At 34.2% G+C, this 19,337-nt stretch overlaps 1 protein-coding gene across 2 annotated transcripts in view; it reads left to right on the forward strand.

Annotated features, from left to right (window-relative positions):
• The window catches only part of NBEA (neurobeachin), a 476,649-nt gene that overhangs the window by 81,525 nt on the left and 375,787 nt on the right, over positions 1 to 19,337 (forward strand). For both annotated transcript variants that reach the window (XM_051608523.1, XM_051608522.1), the window contains exons 2-6: positions 3,765 to 3,996; positions 9,565 to 9,665; positions 9,917 to 10,012; positions 12,682 to 12,803; positions 16,300 to 16,426. In XM_051608523.1, coding sequence (XP_051464483.1) covers positions 3,765 to 3,996; positions 9,565 to 9,665; positions 9,917 to 10,012; positions 12,682 to 12,803; positions 16,300 to 16,426 — 678 coding nt within the window. The remainder of the gene's footprint in view (positions 1 to 3,764; positions 3,997 to 9,564; positions 9,666 to 9,916; positions 10,013 to 12,681; positions 12,804 to 16,299; positions 16,427 to 19,337) is intronic.

The raw sequence follows: 19,337 nt of genomic DNA on the forward strand, positions 1-19,337 counted from the left end.
ATGGAATATTTATTGTATTGTATAGGCTCGTGTAAGGATTTCTGTCTTAGTTTTTATATTATAATTTAGCTGAAATTTATCTCACTACAAAAGTCTTCCACATGTTATATTAAAAATAGAGGGTTTTATGAAAATATGATTTAACTTATGTGTGTGTGTTTTATTGCATCCAGAGTTGTACCCAAGATAAAGTTGAAAATGCATTATGTATTTTTACAGTTGCCTACTGGCAATTTTTAATGTAGCATAGTTACTTAAAGTAGTACCCACAAGGACTTCAAGATCTCTTTTCTGGCTGATAATAGCAGGTTTGAGAGCCTGTCATTTTGTATACATGGGTAAAACTACAATAAGGTGGTATAACTGCATTAACTAACTTTACTCTCCTTATATGTTGTTGCCTGGCCACTTCATCAGGAAAACCTTTGCAGCTCACAGTAGTTGATGTGTTTTAACTGCATTTAACGATGTTTGGATCTTCAGCAAACTTTATGGTTTTATTAGTGTCCACACTTGTTACCAGCTTATTTTTGCTGTGATTCTCTACTGATAACCCCCCTCTTGTGAAGACTGTGTTTTCCTCTTTAGTTGCTATCTTTTGCTTGGGAAGTGTAGCTGCAGAAACGTTGTTAGGGAAAACTCTTATTTGTAGTGAATGTTCTACTTCGTTTCTTGGCTGAGTTGTACTTTCTTTTTCATGTTGTAGAGCAGAGATGGTTGCTTTGTATTACTCGTAAACAATTTAACCATGGCAATTCATTTCTGTATGCTCACTTCAGTTTTGTTTGTATTTCCTTGCCTTCTTAGACTTCTTTTTATCTTGACTGTGAATATTTTTAATTTATGTTGATTTTCCGGATGACTACTTTTGAAAAAAGTAAGCCTCCCTCTGCTTTCTTAAATTTTGCCATTACAGTTAATGAGTTCATTAATTTATTTCCTTTATTGAGGAAGTTGATTTTGATTTTAATTTTTATCATGGTTAGTGGCTGAAATATGCTTAAACTTCAGTTAAGGGCAAATCAGGTACATTGAATGTTTCCCTTGGTGAAATGTTCAGTCACTCTGATGGACAATAAATCCCTTGCTGCCAAAATGACAAATAAGGTAACTGTAGTGGCTACTGGATAGTTTGTAGCCTAGTCGAAGATTGTCCATAAAACCAATTTTATTAGCATTCAGTGAATTTTTTGATGTAGATTCACTGAGATGTTTTATATATATACAGGCAGCTTGCTTTTAATGATGCTATAACACCCCATCATTTCAGACTGATACAGAGATTTCTGTTTCAGTCTTTTAAATGTTACATATTAGTATATTAGTTTACATTAGCAAGCAAATACAGTTAGAAGAATTTTGACTGTTTTAACCATTGTATGTTACTTTATGAACTTACATTAGCAAGAATTTTACAGTGAATAGTGTTTGAGTAAAGGGGGATCAGTCTGTATTGAAACCTTTACATCGTAACTGAGGTATTACAAGTTTTTTCCTTGTTTTATGTCCATCTGTTATAAAAAATGAATGGTGGGATTCATCTCACCTAAATTAGATATCTGGAAGTTGTGTATCTAAACATTATCAAAGAACTGTTGAGGTTGGAAGAGAACGCTGGAGGTTCTCTGATCCAATCCTCCTGCGCAAGCAGGGCCAGCTAGAGCCAGTTGTCCAGGTCTCTATCCAGGCAGCTTTTCAACATATCCAATGACAGAGACTCCACAAATACAATTTATCACCCTAAGTTTCCTACATGGACAGAAATTGAGAGAAGCAGACACCTTCAGAGGTGCTTTGTTTCCTCTTAGGTTAACCGTTTAAGGGAGTTTAATTGAATGTCTTCTACAAGTGCCTGTTTACCTCTGTGTGTTTTTAATATAATCTCAGAGAGGTTAGTCCAGGTAGAGAATTACCTAAGAAGACAATGACCCAGATTGCTGATGAACTGTACACCAGTTACTGCTGTTTTCAGAAACAGAAACTCCACCTGGGTATCCACTGTGAAACTATTTCATTGTTCTAAAAAGTGACCATGGAAATAGTCTTCCTGTGATTTTGACAGTCTTACTGCTTTTGGTATGTGTTTACCAAATATGCAAATACATTATATGCAGTCATAAGTTCCAAACTAAAATACAAATGGTAATTAGGATAATATTTTTATTTGAATGTAATTAAATGTCTCAGGAAACTAAGGAGGTAGTCAGTTTATGTATTTAATAAATGAGAAGATTTTATGTTAGGAAATAATATATTTATTATCAATTAATCGATAAATTAAAGTGTAAATGGATAAAAAGTCTGAATTAGGGTGGAAGCCAAAGCAAGTCTTTGCTTAGTTGTATTGATTCTGTCTGAAGATTGATTCTGAAAGAAGACTTTGAATATTTGGATAGGTTTAACTATAAAAAAAAAAAAAGTTTGCATAGTATTTCGGCTTGCTTCTTGTTTGGAATTCAATTTGAAGGCAATACCAACTGCTTTTAAATAGGGTATGAGCCTTCTGTTAAAATTACCATTGAAATTATCTACTTATAAGAGATTAATTATTTGAAGAGCTTTAATTTAAAGCACGTTATTGCAATTTTAATTCTCTAACTTCCTGAAACAGAAAAAAAGGGTCTTAAAATCATTTTAGAATCAATTTATTCTGTTATTTTGCCTTTCTTAATTAGGTAATATATTTGCAGTTATTGAAATTTAACATTGGTGATTTCAAAATTCTTCAAGGTTGCTAGGGTAGGGTAGGATGCATAAGAGGCTTTGTTTTCTTCAAAACTGAAAGATGTTTATGCCATTAGAAGGGGATTATTTTTTTAAACTGAGTTTCATATTCAGTTCAGTAAGGTGCTTAGTGTTCATCTTTTTTAAAGTTACATAAGACTGTCGAAATTGATTAATACAATTTCTTGATATATATGTGTTCTTGACTATTATCTTTTGCAAAGTTTTGCTAGTTTGTGTTGTTTTTTTTCTCCCAACTACCTGTCCAGCAGTTGTGCTATTTAATTGGAGCAAAGGACTTTGGATAGCATTTTGCAAGTATCTGGGAAGACAGGAGTCAGGCTATAGTTTCATCAACACTTCTGTTAAATCACTTTTCATTTGAGACCTTGTTCCTCTCCCAGTGCTGTCTCTTCCTTGCACAAGCAGTGGATTTCTTTGGCCACAAGATGAGCTAATCTGCGGTATAAGTAATTAAGTTTTCCCTGTCTGCATTGGGCCAGAGCAGATCACTTACTCTTTTTCTGAGCATGACTGCATGACTATTTCGGTGGTACAATGGGAAGGGCAGTAAGGTCTTGCAAACTTGTAATTAAGAGCAGATGTTGGCTTCTATCTGGAGAAAACATAGCTAATTTATTTTCAGTGCCTTTGTATTTCTGAGTAGGAAAATTTCAGAGAACTGTAAGGAACCTTCAGTTTTTATTGGGCTTTTCAGACTCTGTACCTTCTGCACATCTGTCTTGGACAGGCTACCATTTCAATTACTGTGTAGGAAGGAAATTTTCAAATGTATTTTGATTTTATTTTATGAAAGCATTATAACAATATTGACAGGATATTAATGTGTATGTTTTACAAGCTGTTTTGCATGGCATGATTGTTAATTTGCTGTCTTACAAGTGCATAGCTGAGAGTTCCTCTGTCAAAATTACCTCCCTCATCATGGAAAAAATATTCAGTGTTTGTCACAAGTAAGGTATGAAAGACCTTAAATTATGTGTTTCCCATTGTAATGTTCTTCTTGTTTTCTTTTGTAGCTGGTTGGTGGTGAATTTGATCTAGAGATGAACTTTATCATCCAGGATGCGGAGAGCATTACGTGCATGTCAGAGCTTTTGGAGCACTGTGATGTAACGTGCCAGGCAGAAATCTGGAGTATGTTCACAGCAATTCTACGTAAAAGTGTCCGCAATTTACAGACTAGCACAGAAGTTGGCCTAATTGAACAGGTACTGCTGAAGATGAGTACTGTGGACGACATGATTGCAGGTATAAATTGTTAACTGATAAAATAATTATTGCATTCTTGAACTGTAAACATTTGGTGGTTAGGGAAGGGTTTGGGATGTCTTGGTTTTTATTTAAAGTGTTTTTTTAGTTAGTACTGCAATTGAGTCAAAAGTACTTTTTTAACAATTTCAGAAAAAGGACAAAAATGTATTCTTAGGTTTAAACATATGTATATACATTGTTTAAAATAACTGCTTGTTAATTCATCTGAGAAGGTAATGCCATAGTTATAAAAACCCAATATTGAAGGTAATTATGAACAGAATTCTTAACTTTTAAAGTAATATTTTAGTTTTTTAAATGCATTGATAATTTTGAATTGTTCACGTTAGAATTGTTATTATGATCCACTTTAAATATAACCTGCATCTGACAGCATTATTCAGAAATTATTCATAGCTTTGAGTGCTGGACAATTGGATTTTATTAAACAACACTTTTAGAATGTATAGCTGTGCTCCCTATAATATCTGTATGGGTTTTATTCTTGTGTTTTTTTAATACCCTATGATTTTTTTCAGCATTAAAAAACAGAGTACTTTGCTCACTGAAAACAAGTGATGAAGCAAAGGTTGTCAGGGTTCTTTTTAAGGAGTTTTTTATTCTATACTCTGACCTCTCAGAAGTAAGGTAGAGACCGTAATGCTGAGTTACTTGGTTGGAGGAGCTGACTTGGTTGTTACATTTAAAGATGGCAGCTAAGAGCTGCATATCATTAGTGTTTATCTACTCCTTATTTTTCTTGTGGAGAAACTTAAACCAAATACTTTCTTTCAACTCTGTGAAAGTAGTTCTTAATTTTTATATATTTTGGAACTGATAGTAGGATACTTACATTGTGAGGATTTTTATAAAGACTGGAGAGGTTTGTCTACCATAATTCCAAGATGTTCATTGATTATCTGATACCTGACGCATATATAGGTTTTGTGGAATAGTAAGCCAGCAAGAATTACAGACCAGAAGCAAGAGGACAATAACAGCAGCATGAAAACTGGATTATTCAGGAAAATTATTTCCTCTTCTTTTTGTCAGTATAAAGGTGTCTGTAATAGTATTTGTAAAAGTATTTGAAAAAGCTACATTCTGTATTTCAGAGCAAGTCTTAGTGAACACCTTGTTGATTAGAAATTATGTCTAAATGCTAAAACCAGAAGCATTATGCCAAGTACCATACTGTGAGATTCAGACTGAAGCATAACAGATCAACAGATTCACAGACCAATGTTTTTCATCAAGTATGTTTTGTATAGTAGTACTTCATGTGACATTTATAACTGTGATGATATCCTCGTTAGAGAAGAATTTTTTAAAATGCTTCATTAGTTGTAGAAGTCAGACATCAAGAGTATAGGATCTGGCTTTGTGGAGCATTAGGGAATGGAAAAATCACTCTGAATTTAAAACTATTAATATAAGCCAGGGGTAGTACATTGATTTAAAAAAATAATGGAGCGTCTACCCCATAATCTTTTTCTGAGACACAGTACTTCAGAAAGAGACCTTCCACAGAGAAAAAATCAGTAAGCTTCCTCTTTTGTATACCTACATGGATAAATAGAGCACATTTAATATAAAATAAAAACTAAATATTGGAATTCTGATGACATTTTAACTCTCGATGTGGGATCATTATCTGAATAGTCTTATATATATGTATAAATAGCAGGGTTTTAACAGAATCATTCTTTGCAGAGTCTTTTTCTCATAACTGTAAATGGATGAGAATGCAGGGTTTTTTTGAGAATTTTTCTGCTATGAAAAAAACCAAATTAATCCTTTTGCTTTTATCTGTTGATTTCTGCAACACTTCAGCACCCTTTTATAAATGACAATAATATTGGTAATAAGTCAGAAGCAATAAATAGGTTTATGTAATAACTAGTTCAGTGGTAGGCACTTGTGAACGCAATCAGTGACAACTAATGCAGTACCTCTGTCCCTTAATTTGATATGCGGATGTTGAGTTCCTAATTGACACCAGGTGACTGCAGAACTGCTTTACCCCAAATATTTCTGTGAACTTTTCAAACTCACAGGATAAAGTAAGAAATTTTGTGGCAAAATAGGTACTAACAGTCAGGGAGGATGTTTTGAACAATAGCTGTGTTAGTGCTTAGTCCTAAGAAGTTAGTACCAGTTAGTTTTCCCAAGACAGTTGCCAGTGCTCTCTCAGCCCAATGTTTTGCAATTTGCTTTTCTAATCTGTTAAGGGTACCCATTTTCTGAGGTTTTTTTATTTGTTTTTGGAGCTGTTTGCTTATTTTCAGCTCATGTCACTCATTCCTTTATGAAATGCTGTGATTTGGCCTAGGTAAAGTTTAAATAGACAAGACAGGCATGATTACAGAATCACAGAATCGCAGAATCTTAGGGGTTGGAAGGGACCTCGAAAGATCATCTAGTCCAACCCCCCTGCCAGAGCAGGGTCACCCAGAGCACATCACACAGGAACCCATCCAGGTGGGTTTTGAATGTCTCCAGAGAAGGAGACTCCACAACCTCTCTGGGCAACCTGTTCCAGTGCTCTGTCACTCTCACAGTAAAGTTTTTTCTGATGTTTACAGGTTATATCTGTTTTATGTTCAGACTGCACGCTTTCAGGGCGAGCCTAAGTCTGAAGTCACTCTGGTTTTCTGAAAGTAAGACAGCAGGAAATAAACATGTACCTAATCTTTTGCAGTGAGAAGAATTTGTCTGTTTAGATGAAGAGGCTTCATGAGGCTTCTCAGCACTTTAAGTATCTTACTTCTTGAGGTTTTGCAGATTCAAACTTAATCACCTTGAAAGTCTCAATTGCAGTCCAGCTGGGATCATTGCCACTTGTATTCCAATTTGCTTTCCAGAAGCATCACCTCTCAGAAGTCATCTCTGATAATCTGTTATACTAAGGGAATGGGCAGCCGTTTTATCAATGGTTGAGAGGAAAAGATTACTAAAAGATTTTTGTAGGTAATTGGCACATTTTTTTAACAGCTGCACAAGATCTTCCTTTAGGTGTTCACTTGTTACAGTTCTGTTTCCAGGTGATGAGTTGTGAAGCAGATCATCTGCTCTGAGAGACTTTTTGGCACAGTGTGTCTCTAGTACCTTCAGAGAAGTCTGAATGGTGGATGAGAAAGTACCCTGACCTCCTACAGAGCAGATATGTCTCCCTTGAGCCCCATTTTATTTTCTGCAGTTTTGTTGTGATGTTGTAGGTAATTGTTCTAAAATTGCGGGAACTGAATTCTTAAGCACTTGAAACAGTTCCTGGTTTTTAAGGAAAAATGAGCTGTCGAAAAGCATTTTTCTATCAACTGGTTCCATAAGAAACACTGCAAAATTATCACATTTATATTGCCAACCTGTATAAATAAATCTACTTCACCAACAGTTAAAATTCACAATTTCCTGTCTCTCTGTTATTAAAAAGTTAAGGAAGCGTGAGGGTAGTTTTCCAATTTCCAAAGTTGCATTTCCAATGCTGTTTAATGTCTTCTAAAGTTAATGCTGTACCATTTATTTTGATATATGCTCATTGTTACTTGAAAGACAGGCAGCTCTTTCACTATTTTATTTTCAAATTAAATGACTGCATTAAGCATTCCTTCAAGGTTTCTGATTAATTTATAGAACATATATATAAAAGCTGCTTAGTATGAAAGTAGTTGGAAGATGCCATTAATAGAAATAAATTCTGTTGCATTCAGTGAATTTTAGAAAAGCATTAAAATGAAAAACAATGCCTGTTTTCTCCTTCTAGACTTAATATTAATTTACACATTCTTGTTTCTGAAATGAGATCATAGATACCCATTATACATGTGATCTTATTTAATATAAAAAAGTGAAGTAAACATTAAGAAAATCCAATTGTAGTATGTTTTGTGACCTTTGTTCATTTATAAATGACTGGGTGATTAGGATTTATAAACCAGGTGTAGACTGACTCTTTTTCATGAGATTTCTAAGTATGAATAAAGTTATGTAATAGAGTATAATTCTTTTTTAGTCTTGGTATGTTAAAACAAGAAACAAACCTTGTTTATGGGTGTTTAAAGCAATATTTTCTATTAGTATTAAGTGCTTTGACTTCCACAGATGTTCTTTGCTTTATCTTGTTACCTACTGGGCTTCAATCTTTCAAGTCTTTGTTTCACCCAAGGTTACATTGTTAGGGAGCTTACATTTCTTTCTCTGCATCAGTGTTTTATTCAATATTTATAAATATGTATTTCTAATGCCTGTGGGTTATGAACACATTCGGTAGAAATAAGAATTTCTCTATCCCGTAAGGTAGTACAGGCCTATAATGATGAAAATAAGCAGCACATGTTCAGTAGTTTTAAAAACCTGCCAGTATTTTCTGTTTGACTGTATTAATTTACACTTTTTTTTATCTGTTAGGAGATTTTAATGATACTCTGATTTTCACCAAACCATTTTTGCTTTTATGCAACAATTTTTCTCTGTAAAGGAAGCAACTGCTTTTTGTCAGCACCTGTAAGAGTCATCCTTTCACTAATGGACAAGGAGAATATGTAGTCCTGTAATTATGATATAAGCTTATTTCTTGTCTTCTACAGGATTTAGGAGGGGGGAGGGGTTCTGATTGTCAAACAGATTTTAGAAGTTTATTAATGCTGATTCTATTATGTCATAGCTTTTTTGATTATGAAACTGCTTGATCTCTGAATTAATCTTCTAATGCCACATACATGAAGATAAACATTTTTTTTTCCTCCTGCTAGAATTGTAGTTCTTAGTAATGCATATTACGCCAGAAGAAAGTGGAAACTATGAGGCAAGGTCCAGTATCCCACAAGCTAATAAATTCTTTAAATGAAATTCTGTGTTTTAAAATAAAGATCCAACCACTAAATTAAAACCTGATATTCGTTGAAAGGCAGGCTATGTAATGCCATTACTTTAAAAGTTTATGGATTTTGAGGTGTTTTAATGAAAGCTGTATTACATAAATTTGTTAGCAATTTTGATCACTACTTTTTATTGTGGTCTTTTCTTGTTTTCTCACTATTATGTTTTTGAAGTTTTTTGTTGTTGGGTTTTTCCCACTGACTTTCATTTTGGTGAAAACTGGAAGTATTATCACTGTAGCAAAGCTGTGGGAGCCATACAAATTCTCAGTATGAAGTGCTGTGCTTAAATTAAAAAAATAATGTCAAGCATCTTTTAGGTCAGAATTTTTTAAAAAATACTAACAGCAGAGGAATGAAGTATGTAACAGAAAGAAGCAAGCGAGAAGTTCATAATGTATGATGAATTTTGTGAAATCAGAATAATTAATTCTTCATAAATTATTTTAATACATTGTTCAAAATGTGCTGCAAAATCTGAAACTGCATATGTACATTTATTTTTAAAGTCATTAAAACAATGAGAATATGAAATCCTTTGCAAAATACTTAGGGCAGCTAAGTTTGATTTTTAAAATTTATGAATACATTTTCTTTTAAAGGTGTTAAGTTTTCAGCTTTTTTTTTTTTTTTTTTTTTTCAAAATAATGGAATTCAGAGTTCAGAATAACTTTATTTTCCTTTGAAGATCTTCTAGTTGATATGTTGGGGGTTCTTGCCAGCTACAGCATCACTGTCAAAGAGTTGAAGCTTTTGTTCAGCATGCTTCGAGGCGAAAATGGAATTTGGGTAAGCTGTGATCAGATAAAGCATTAAGTGTCATTCCATTAGAGCCTGAAGTTAACATAAATTGTCTCCTGGGACATATAAACTTGAATTTTATTTTTTTCATGTTGATTGAGCACATGTTTATGAAGTACTTTTGCTAGCTATTTTAGAATTAATTTGCTGTGTTGTTTGAGAACTGTCCAGTTTCCATTGTAGCCTAGACAGTACAAAAATAGTGGTATTGATTTTGTGCAATTTTCTTGTTTTCACAGCCAAGACATGCAGTTAAACTGTTGTCAGTCCTTAATCAGATGCCACAGAGACATGGACCTGATACCTTTTTCAACTTCCCAGGCTGTAGTGCTGCAGTAAGTGTTCAACCAAAATAATACAACTTGAGGAAGAAACAAATGGCTCCTCATTTGCATTTCCTTTCATTTGGTTTCAGAAATTTTTGAAAAGGAAATGAGAGGAGAAGTACATGCTTAAGTAGCGTAGACCTTGCCTTCCATAGCTTTGCAAGGTAGTTGTAGTGTTGAGAGTTTGCATTTGTGAGGATGTAATGTCAAAAAGTAGATATTTGTCTGGAGAAACCATCATAAAAGTGAACACTGAAAATTCCAAAGAGCAATATTATTTTATTTGAATAATGTACTTGATATTACATAAAGCAGAAGCTTGAAGAAAATACAGGCATAAGCTTGTGCATATCGTCACAGTTTACAGTGACAGCTGAATCATGTATTTTATTGTATCTTTTTTGTGGGTGTGTGAACTCCATCAGCTGTTTTGTTTTCCTCAAGGCAAGAATTCAAATGTAATCTTTTGGCTTTACTTTTCAAGATAACTTATGATGATGAAATTGTAGTCCTTTCTAAACCTTCTCAAATAGATATTCTCTCTTCACTCAATGTCCATTCAGAAAAATGTACAAATAAAGTAAAATATTGTATACAGATTTGTAAGTATGATTATTAAGACAGTAAATACAAATGCTTAAAAATGAGAAATCCAGATTTGAGGTTTCATTCTGGTATGGAACAGGATATGCTTATGGTAGAACTTGCAGTCTTTTAAGAGGAAATAATCCTAGGATCTCTTGTCTTTTCATGCCACTACAAGAAGGGTGGTAGGAGCTTCTCATGGGCTGTTCTATTTGTATTTCCTCAATAGCACTTGTAGTTTTCTTCAGATACTAACCACCACCTCCTCTTGAAGAATACAGGTGTTGGTGTGGTAGATTGCATCAGGGAAGTAAACTGGCTGAAAACTACTGGTTTTCACCTGGGTTATTTTTGACTAGATCACTTTCCAGATCTTGTTTGATATTCAGCTGCACAAACAGATGTGTCAGCAAAATGCATGGAGTGGATTATATAAGGAATTAATTATTTTTGAGTTTTGAGAGTTTCATTTGCTACTGCTAGATTAAAACTACAGTTAACCTCTCATAAAAAGGTACATGTAGCAGCAAGACAGCTGTTGCAGAATACCAATGTCTACAATGACATGTGCTGCTTAGACGTTTTCTTCAGAGGCAAATCCTGATGAGATGTCCCTCTTAAATTTAATTTTGTATTAAATCTTCAAAAAAAGTTTTGCAAGGAAAGAATTCAAAGTATTTCTCCCTGACCAAAGTGATGCATAAATTAATCAAAATCATATTAAAAAAATTCTCATGTCTGACAGTTCTAACCGGGGCATAAAGTTTCTTGATTGAAACACACAATAGGCATTTTTCTTTCCTTGATTAGGATCTTGTTGCACATACTACTCATCATTGACTGTGCACCTGTAAATCAAGAGAGTTTCAAATTTCCATTTCTTGAGTAGTACATGTTGGATTACACTATGAACTTCTGGAGAGAAGTCATCCTCTGAAGTGGATCAAGGGTGATTACTTAGAAAATCACCCAAACAGTGAAGCACCTAATTAGAAAGAAGAGACTGGATAGGACCTATTTACTAGCACTGATTCAGGTGTTCAGATCTGACGCACGGGGTTACATCTGACAGTAAAAGAGCGTAATGTTTACGTGCCTTGATGAATATCAGCTTGGCCCTCTTTAAAGTGGGATGCCTGCTCTTTGTATACCTGAGACTTCAGTGGTAGTATCAAAGAGCCAGATGTCTGCTGAACAAAAAACTGATCTGGCTGGTGAGAGCTGCTTCACTATCCCATCTGAAGGGCTTTTCCCAGTACTGTGTTAGTCTCTGCCAGGCTATATAGGTAACACATTAGCCAGTCCATTAGGAGGACACCTATACACATTTTGTGTATAGATATCATAATGAAATGAAAAAATTATTAATCTTCTAGAGGTGTCATAGAAAAAATTATTTGTTAAGTGACCTCTGATGTTCATCTTGACTGATTTAACTCCCTGAAAAGTGCCTAACTTCAGAGTTAGCTCAGATATTCAGGGCCTTGCCCAGGTATAGAGTTATCTGAAACTTCTTCATCAGTCAGCTAATTAAAAAAAAAAAAAAGAAAAAACAAATGTCTTTCCAGGCCTTGCCTTACTATTAGTTTATTTAACTGCTGATGGGGGTAAAATTTTCATTGTTTTACCTTACTAAGTTTTTATAGGAAAAAAAAACCACACCTGATAGTGCCTTTAATCTCATAAAATAACCTTTTTAATAATGTCGTTTTAACACTGAATGTATTTTGCACTATCTGTTTAGATGAATTTGATCTTAAAGACCATAAGATACTTACTGGAAGCTGAATGTATAGTTTAATTTCAGCTGAAGTAATTTTAAATATTTTTTTAATCTTAATATTGCCCATTCACAAACTCATTTTCATGTCCTCTATTGGTAGAATTTATGAAGTTAAAAGTTAAAGTATTTCAGAATCATGCATTTATTCAAAAGCACTATTTGTAGGTTGGGTTTTTTTTAATATTCTTCTTTAATGAATTTAAAAGTTAAAATAGATCTGCAGATTTGCAGACATTTAACAATACTTCTCAAAAATTATTTTTTTACTTCCTGTTTCCTTTTTTTTTTTTTCACTTTTTTTTCCTTCTAGGCGATTGCGTTGCCTCCTATTGCTAAGTGGCCTTACCAGAATGGGTTTACTCTTAACACCTGGTTTCGTATGGATCCATTAAACAATATCAATGTAGATAAGGATAAACCCTATCTCTATTGGTAAGTAATTCATAACACAGCAGTTATGACTTCTCTTGGCTTCCTAGTAACAGTTAATCTTTCTCACAGATTTTCGTTTCTGACATGCTTTTCCCCCCTAAATATCTGTAGATTTTAATGGCCACTTATTTTATGCAAAGTCATCTGTCCTTTTTGCATTGCAATTTATAAATCCATATAACACTGTGCCTTGTAGGTAACCACAGAATCTAGTGTGTTGGTTTCTTTAGGAGTTTTAAAATATGTGATTTCTTAGAGCTGTAAAGATTCTTGGCTGATGTTAGTACTATAAAGCAAATCTGTTGTACTCAGAGAGTACCATTTGCACATTAACTAGAGGTAATAGAAAGTAGATCTGTGAACATAAAAATGGCTCATTCATCACCCGTTCCCAAAAATTGAAGCTATATTTCATAATATATTAATTGCAGAAGAGATAATTTAACTTTACATAGGCTTGCTTTTTGTGATAAAAATAGAAATAATAGTTACATCTTTAACCAAGCTCTCTGATATTTAGAAATTACAGTATAAAAGTAAAAATATTTATTACATTGATTAATAGTGAAAAATGTTTTTAATTTCAGAAATTAACTCTATTTCTGTTTAAGTACAAAAAAATAAAAAAGGAGGAAAATAAGAAACCTTCTGTTCTGTCAGGACATGCTGGTGTTTCCTTCAGCACTTTCTCATTCTTTAGTATGCTTACCTTTTAATATATTCATAAAGACTGTATGTCAGTTGTGCAGAAAGATGAGGACTGGACATAAGCAAGTTCTACCAAGTTTTATCAGCTCAGGAATACAGGAACAGCACAAGGAGGGAAGTAACCAGAAGTAATGCTTCTCTCTTCAGTCATTCTGGTAGTCTAAAGAGCAGAAGTTTTATCAGTCAGTTGAGGAGAGGACCAGTAGATTGTACTATCAATACATAAAAACCTTACTGTACATTTAGTTGAAAAAAACCCAAAATAATTAATCTCTTTTTGCACAACAAAAAATTCAGGTTTATTCTGAAGAAAAATATATGTTTTCTCTAAATTACCAGCTGGGATAATGCTTTTGTATGTGTCTGATTTTTGCTAAGTGCTATAGTTATTTTACTGTTGAGATTTTTTCTAGCTGTTGGCTGTAGCCATCTTTATTAGTATGAAATACATTTTTGTTTATTTTTCAGTCTGTCAAGCACAACAACAAATGCAATTATAGGACTGAACATGCATACAGGAACTTAACATGATCATTTGTTTCTAAGCCAGAATTTATATTTTAAAATTGGCAACTTTAGGTGGTGTATTTGGTTTAAGAATTTGTTGCTGCTTCAGAACAGGAAAAGCATGCTCCAAAGTCACACAGCCCGTGATATCTGCTGCTTTTCTTATGGTTAGTAGTGTAGAAAGACCTGTAGCCTGAGTGATGAATATTATTCTCTGTGATTCCAATATCATGTGGAAATAGCAATGGCATTAGTTTATAATAACTTCAGATGTTTGATTATATCGTATTTTGTACTTGTTTTTTTGGCCATGATATAGTTCTGATGTTTATTATATGATTACAACTCCTACTGAATTCTAAGGATTTTGAGTGTACTTTTTGTATTGTATCTATTTGTTAGGCTGACTAGAATAAAGCAGAGTAAGTGGAATTAAGGATGCTTTTGACTTCTCTTTTAAGAATTTGTGCAAAATCTGATGTTGATGGATGTTTTAATCTGAGATCCACTGGGTAGACAGTGAAATAGGAAAATTCAAACTTTTAGACATCCAATGATCCCTTTAACAACAACTATATTAAGACACAGTATAATAAGAATAATCACAGTTTAATTGATTATTGGAAATCTTTCCTTAAAAATGATGTGATTATTATACAGTACATATGTAGGAATTTATGACTGACCTTAAGCACACTCAACTGGGAAGACTCCATCCCCTAAATCTCTGTACTTGCCTTGGCTAAAACAGGAGATGGGATGACATAAGTAAGGCTGGGAATGATATCAATCCAGATATTAAGATTGTTTTTTTGGTGGTTTTGTTTGTTTGTTTTTGTTTGGGTTTTGGTTTGGGTTTTTCTGGGGGGATGTTTTTAATAAATGCTTTCTATCAAATTGTATCTTAGGATCTGTACTAGAGGGTGAATTCAGGCTCGACTGTCATAATGGATGCTTCTTATCCTTAATACATCCAAGTGCTTCTACAGCCATTTAATGGAAGAATGTCTAAAACTTCTGAAAGAACATTCTAAATTGTATTTTTTGCTGATACAGGGGCAAGAAAATAAAGCAAACAAAAAAAAAAACCACAAAGCAAGCCATTTAGACTTTTCAGTTCTTCTCTAAGAACTAGTAATAGAGATAATGCAGAACATTTGCAAAAGCACATAATGAATTCCAAAGTAAGCAGAAAAGAAACCTTTTTTTTTTCCTTCAGGCAAGAATGATTTCATACCTTCTCAATGTCAGTACTATGATCATGTGTTAAATTGCTCGTAAAATCCTAAGCTAAAGTAACTGGATTCACTAAACAGTTTCACAAGTGGATGGAAGAATACTTGTGGGCTATTGAAGTGTAATAACATACAGTAGTTTCTTTGGGACGTAATTATAAGGGTTTTATGAACAATCTGTAGTAAAATTGCATACCAGCTGCTATGGGAGGTAGTTAAAGGCTCATAAAACCATATGGGTGTTGATACTAATGTTCTTGTTGTCTCTGGCATTTCATCTTTGGATGTGTCAAGTTCTGCATGTGTAGGTAGCTGGTAAGAGAATTTCTGTGCAGTATCCTAGAGACCAGTCCTAGTCTGCTTTGCCTTTGGCAAGAAATAAAATGTGAAGATTATAATAATCTGTATATGATAATGTTTAGAATCATATAATCACAGAATAGTAGGGGTTGGAAGGGACCTCCTGAGATCTATAAACTCTTACTAACCTTACTTTGTTAAAACTGTAGTCCTTAACAAATTTCACTAAGGAAAATATATCCACAACTTGGATGGTCTTGGCTTCAGTGATCATTAGGCTAAGTAAATAATGTCTTGAAAGAGAAATAATACTTGTGTGTAGTAATTACCTTGGACCCAAACTTGTATGATGTCCCAGCTGTGTTCCTCTCCCAAACCTCCTGTGAAGGATTTTTTCTTTATAACTTAAATATGTGTTATTTTAAATAAAGATTAATTAGAAAACTGGGGGGGAGGGGGGGGTTTGGGAGCCTGACCGATACAATTTTTACCATCTTGGATTTTTGTAAAGAAAGAAAAAAAATGTATTGAAATTTAGAATGTAGCCTGGAATTAAGTTAGTGATGAAGTTTACTAGCTCCCTCCAAAAAATTGATGGGGAGAGAGGATATAAAGGAAATTAAATTCCCCATTCCAGATATTTTTTTTTTTCTTTCTCATGGCAATTTAAAGAAGTATTTAGACCTTGATTTGTTATACAATAATTCCCCTTTTTTCCAATTTTCTTAATAATTCTTTCCTTTCAGTTTTCGCACGAGCAAAGGTGTTGGGTATTCTGCTCATTTTGTTGGCAACTGCTTAATAGTTACATCATTGAAGTCAAAAGGCAAAGGTTTCCAGCACTGTGTGAAGTACGACTTTCAGCCCCGCAAGGTAAGCAAAGTGGTATTCACAGTAAAAAAGAGTAACATTTTAAATGAGACAAAGGGCTTCTGGAAAGAATGAGTAAAATCCCTTTAGTGCACTTGAGTTATCAATATCTATACTTTCTTATTTAAAAGTAGCTTCTCTGATGGTCTTGTGAAGTTTTATATCAGTTACAGACCAGAATCAATTCAAGAAAAATCTGATAATTTATAAAGTAACACTGTAAAGTCAACTTTAAAAAAATAAACAAACACCTGCTTAATTAGGTCCAGATAAAGAAGAACTTTGAGTATTTGTACAATAGTTGTATCTTATTTTTAAAAGGTTGTAATTCTATTTCTGAACATCCTGTACTTGGCAACTGCAGTGCCAATGCCTTGAACAATTTTGCTGACAACACTAGCGTTTCCTTATCTCTTGCTGGGCAATATATATGTTCCGAACTTTATTCTATGTTGTGGTGATTGGGGGTTTCTCATTCTTTATATTAAAACTTGGTTAGTTCTCTAAATCATAATAGTGTTCATTTCTACTGTATGCCTAGTAGTCCCAGGAGAACAATGATTCTGTTGGCTTCAATATTTCAGTTACCTGACTGAAACATTGACTTTTCCATACAGCAAGCATTATGAGTTTGTCATTGATAACAGCCTTGTATATATTTTGCTGTGAAGCTCTTTTCTTTTTTATGCTCTTGGAATTTATATATTGCGTTTCAGTGCTCATTTTGTTTTGAGAAACCAGTCAAATACAGGAATGCCATTGTTCACTCCTCAGCTTTATTTTCCACTATTTTTCTTGATATGTTTTTGTGATTCAAAACAACTGATTCTAATTCTGTCATGTAGCTTTATTTAAGGTAATTTGTGTTGATTTACAACATAGTAATTTCTTTTTCTAGCATGTTACTCAGCAATGTATAAAGCTGTATATATTAATATCTGCTGAGTGTATTGAAATTAATCAATCCTGTTTTGCAAATTTTATTTAAAATAAAGTTTTGATGTTTTGATGACAGTTCTGTTTTCTTTTAAAGTAGCATGTCTGATGCCACTGATGAATGCGCAGCCTAGGAACAAATGGAGTTGTTAGCTTTTGGATTATATTATTGATAACTAGCTTTCAGGACTTAGCTGATTGTTTATTTGTTAATGAAGAAGCAGTCTTTCATATTTTAGCAAGATATTATTTTGATAATTTTTATTATGAATTGCTAGCTTCCTTCATGCCATCAGTGGAAAATTTTACCTCTTGATATTCCACTTAAAATAGTTAATTCTGAAATGCTAGTACATCTATATCTCATTATATGAATATCAGTTTCATATCTTGATCTGCTGAAGTATGTCCAAATGTAACTTCCATGGCACATTTATGTGGCATCATACTTCTATGTGCATCATACAGTTTGGGTGACATATCAGATTTCAAAAGCATTTGAAATAAATCTTTTAGAATATATTTGCTAGTGGTTCCATATGGTACATTTTTCCATTAGTAACTTGTGTGTACATGTACGTGGGAGGGTACATAATGCATAATGGATAAAACAAAACCTTTCAAATACAATTCCTGCCTCTAAGAAGTCAAAACACATCCTGTTCAACAACTAGACTGATTTTTTCATGTTATTTAGGTATTACATTGATTCCACTGTGTAAGCACTGAATGTGTAGATATGTATTCAAAAAATATGTACTAATTTACAAAGCATCTTACTGTCCCACTTCTGACTTGAGAGCTGTGATTTTTGTCATCAGTCATACTATTTTCTAGCCTTTTGCTTACAGTCAAAGATATTTCAGCAATAACTTTTGCTAGAAACATCATCCTCATTACATTTCTAAATAATGGTTGGGATTTTTTTTAGATTTTTGTTGGATCACTGCAAAATTATATATGTATATTTTGCAGCATGGGCACCAAACAGGAGGAGTTGAAAACCACCGTGCTGCTGCAAAGCTATGACCTAGTTGCCGTTATTGAAACTTGCTGTTGGTACAGATCCCATAGGTAGTGAGGCTATCAATGGCTACAGGCTGTTCAGAAGGGAAAGGTGAGGAAAGAGGAGCAGAAGGGTTGCCCTCTATGTCAAGAAATTGATAGAGTGTGAAGAGCTGTCTCTGAAGAATAGCCATGAGCAGGTTGAGAGCTTATGGGTAAAAATTAGAGACCGAGGCAAGAAAAGGAGCCCTGTGGTTGGTGTCTACTACAGGCTGCCCAATCAAGGAGAGTCTGTTGACAAAGTCTTGATACTCCAGCCATGGGAGGCATTGCTCTTGTCCTGCTGGGTGACTTCAACCACTCTGACATCTGCTGGAAAAGTAGCATGGTGAATTGTAGGCAATCCAGAGGCCAGGTAATAGACAGCCCTACCAAAGCGGATGCAATACTGGACCTGTTGGTCACCAACACGAGTGAACTAATGGGAGGCAGTCTGGGCTGCGGTGATCATGCACTGAAGAGGTTTGCAGCCTGGAGGGATGTGGGTCAGGCAGAGTCAAGTCAGGACCCTAAATTTTAGGAAAATAAAATTCCAGATCTTCAAGGAGTTAGTCAGTAGGAGCCCCTGGAAAACTGCCCACAGGGACAAGGCAGATCTGAGCTGGAAGATCTATAAGGGTGCTTTCCATAGAGCACAAGAGCTTTCAACATCCAAGTGTAACACTTCAGGCAAGGAAGGCAAGGGACTAGAGTGGCTGAGTTGAGATCCGCTGATCAAACTAAAGGGCAAGAAGGAAATGCAGACAGTGAAAGCAAGGACAGGTATCATGGGAAGAGTATAGGGACACTGCCTGGTTATGTAGGGATGGGGTCAGGAATGCCAGTGAGCAGCTGAAACTGAATTTGGTAAGGCATGTAAAGAATAATAAGAAGGGCTTCTACAGATATATCAGCCAGAAAAGGAAGGTCAAAG

The sequence above is a fragment of the Apus apus genome, chromosome 1 (assembly GCF_020740795.1).
Source record: "Apus apus isolate bApuApu2 chromosome 1, bApuApu2.pri.cur, whole genome shotgun sequence".
NCBI classification, from domain to species: domain Eukaryota; kingdom Metazoa; phylum Chordata; class Aves; order Apodiformes; family Apodidae; genus Apus; species Apus apus.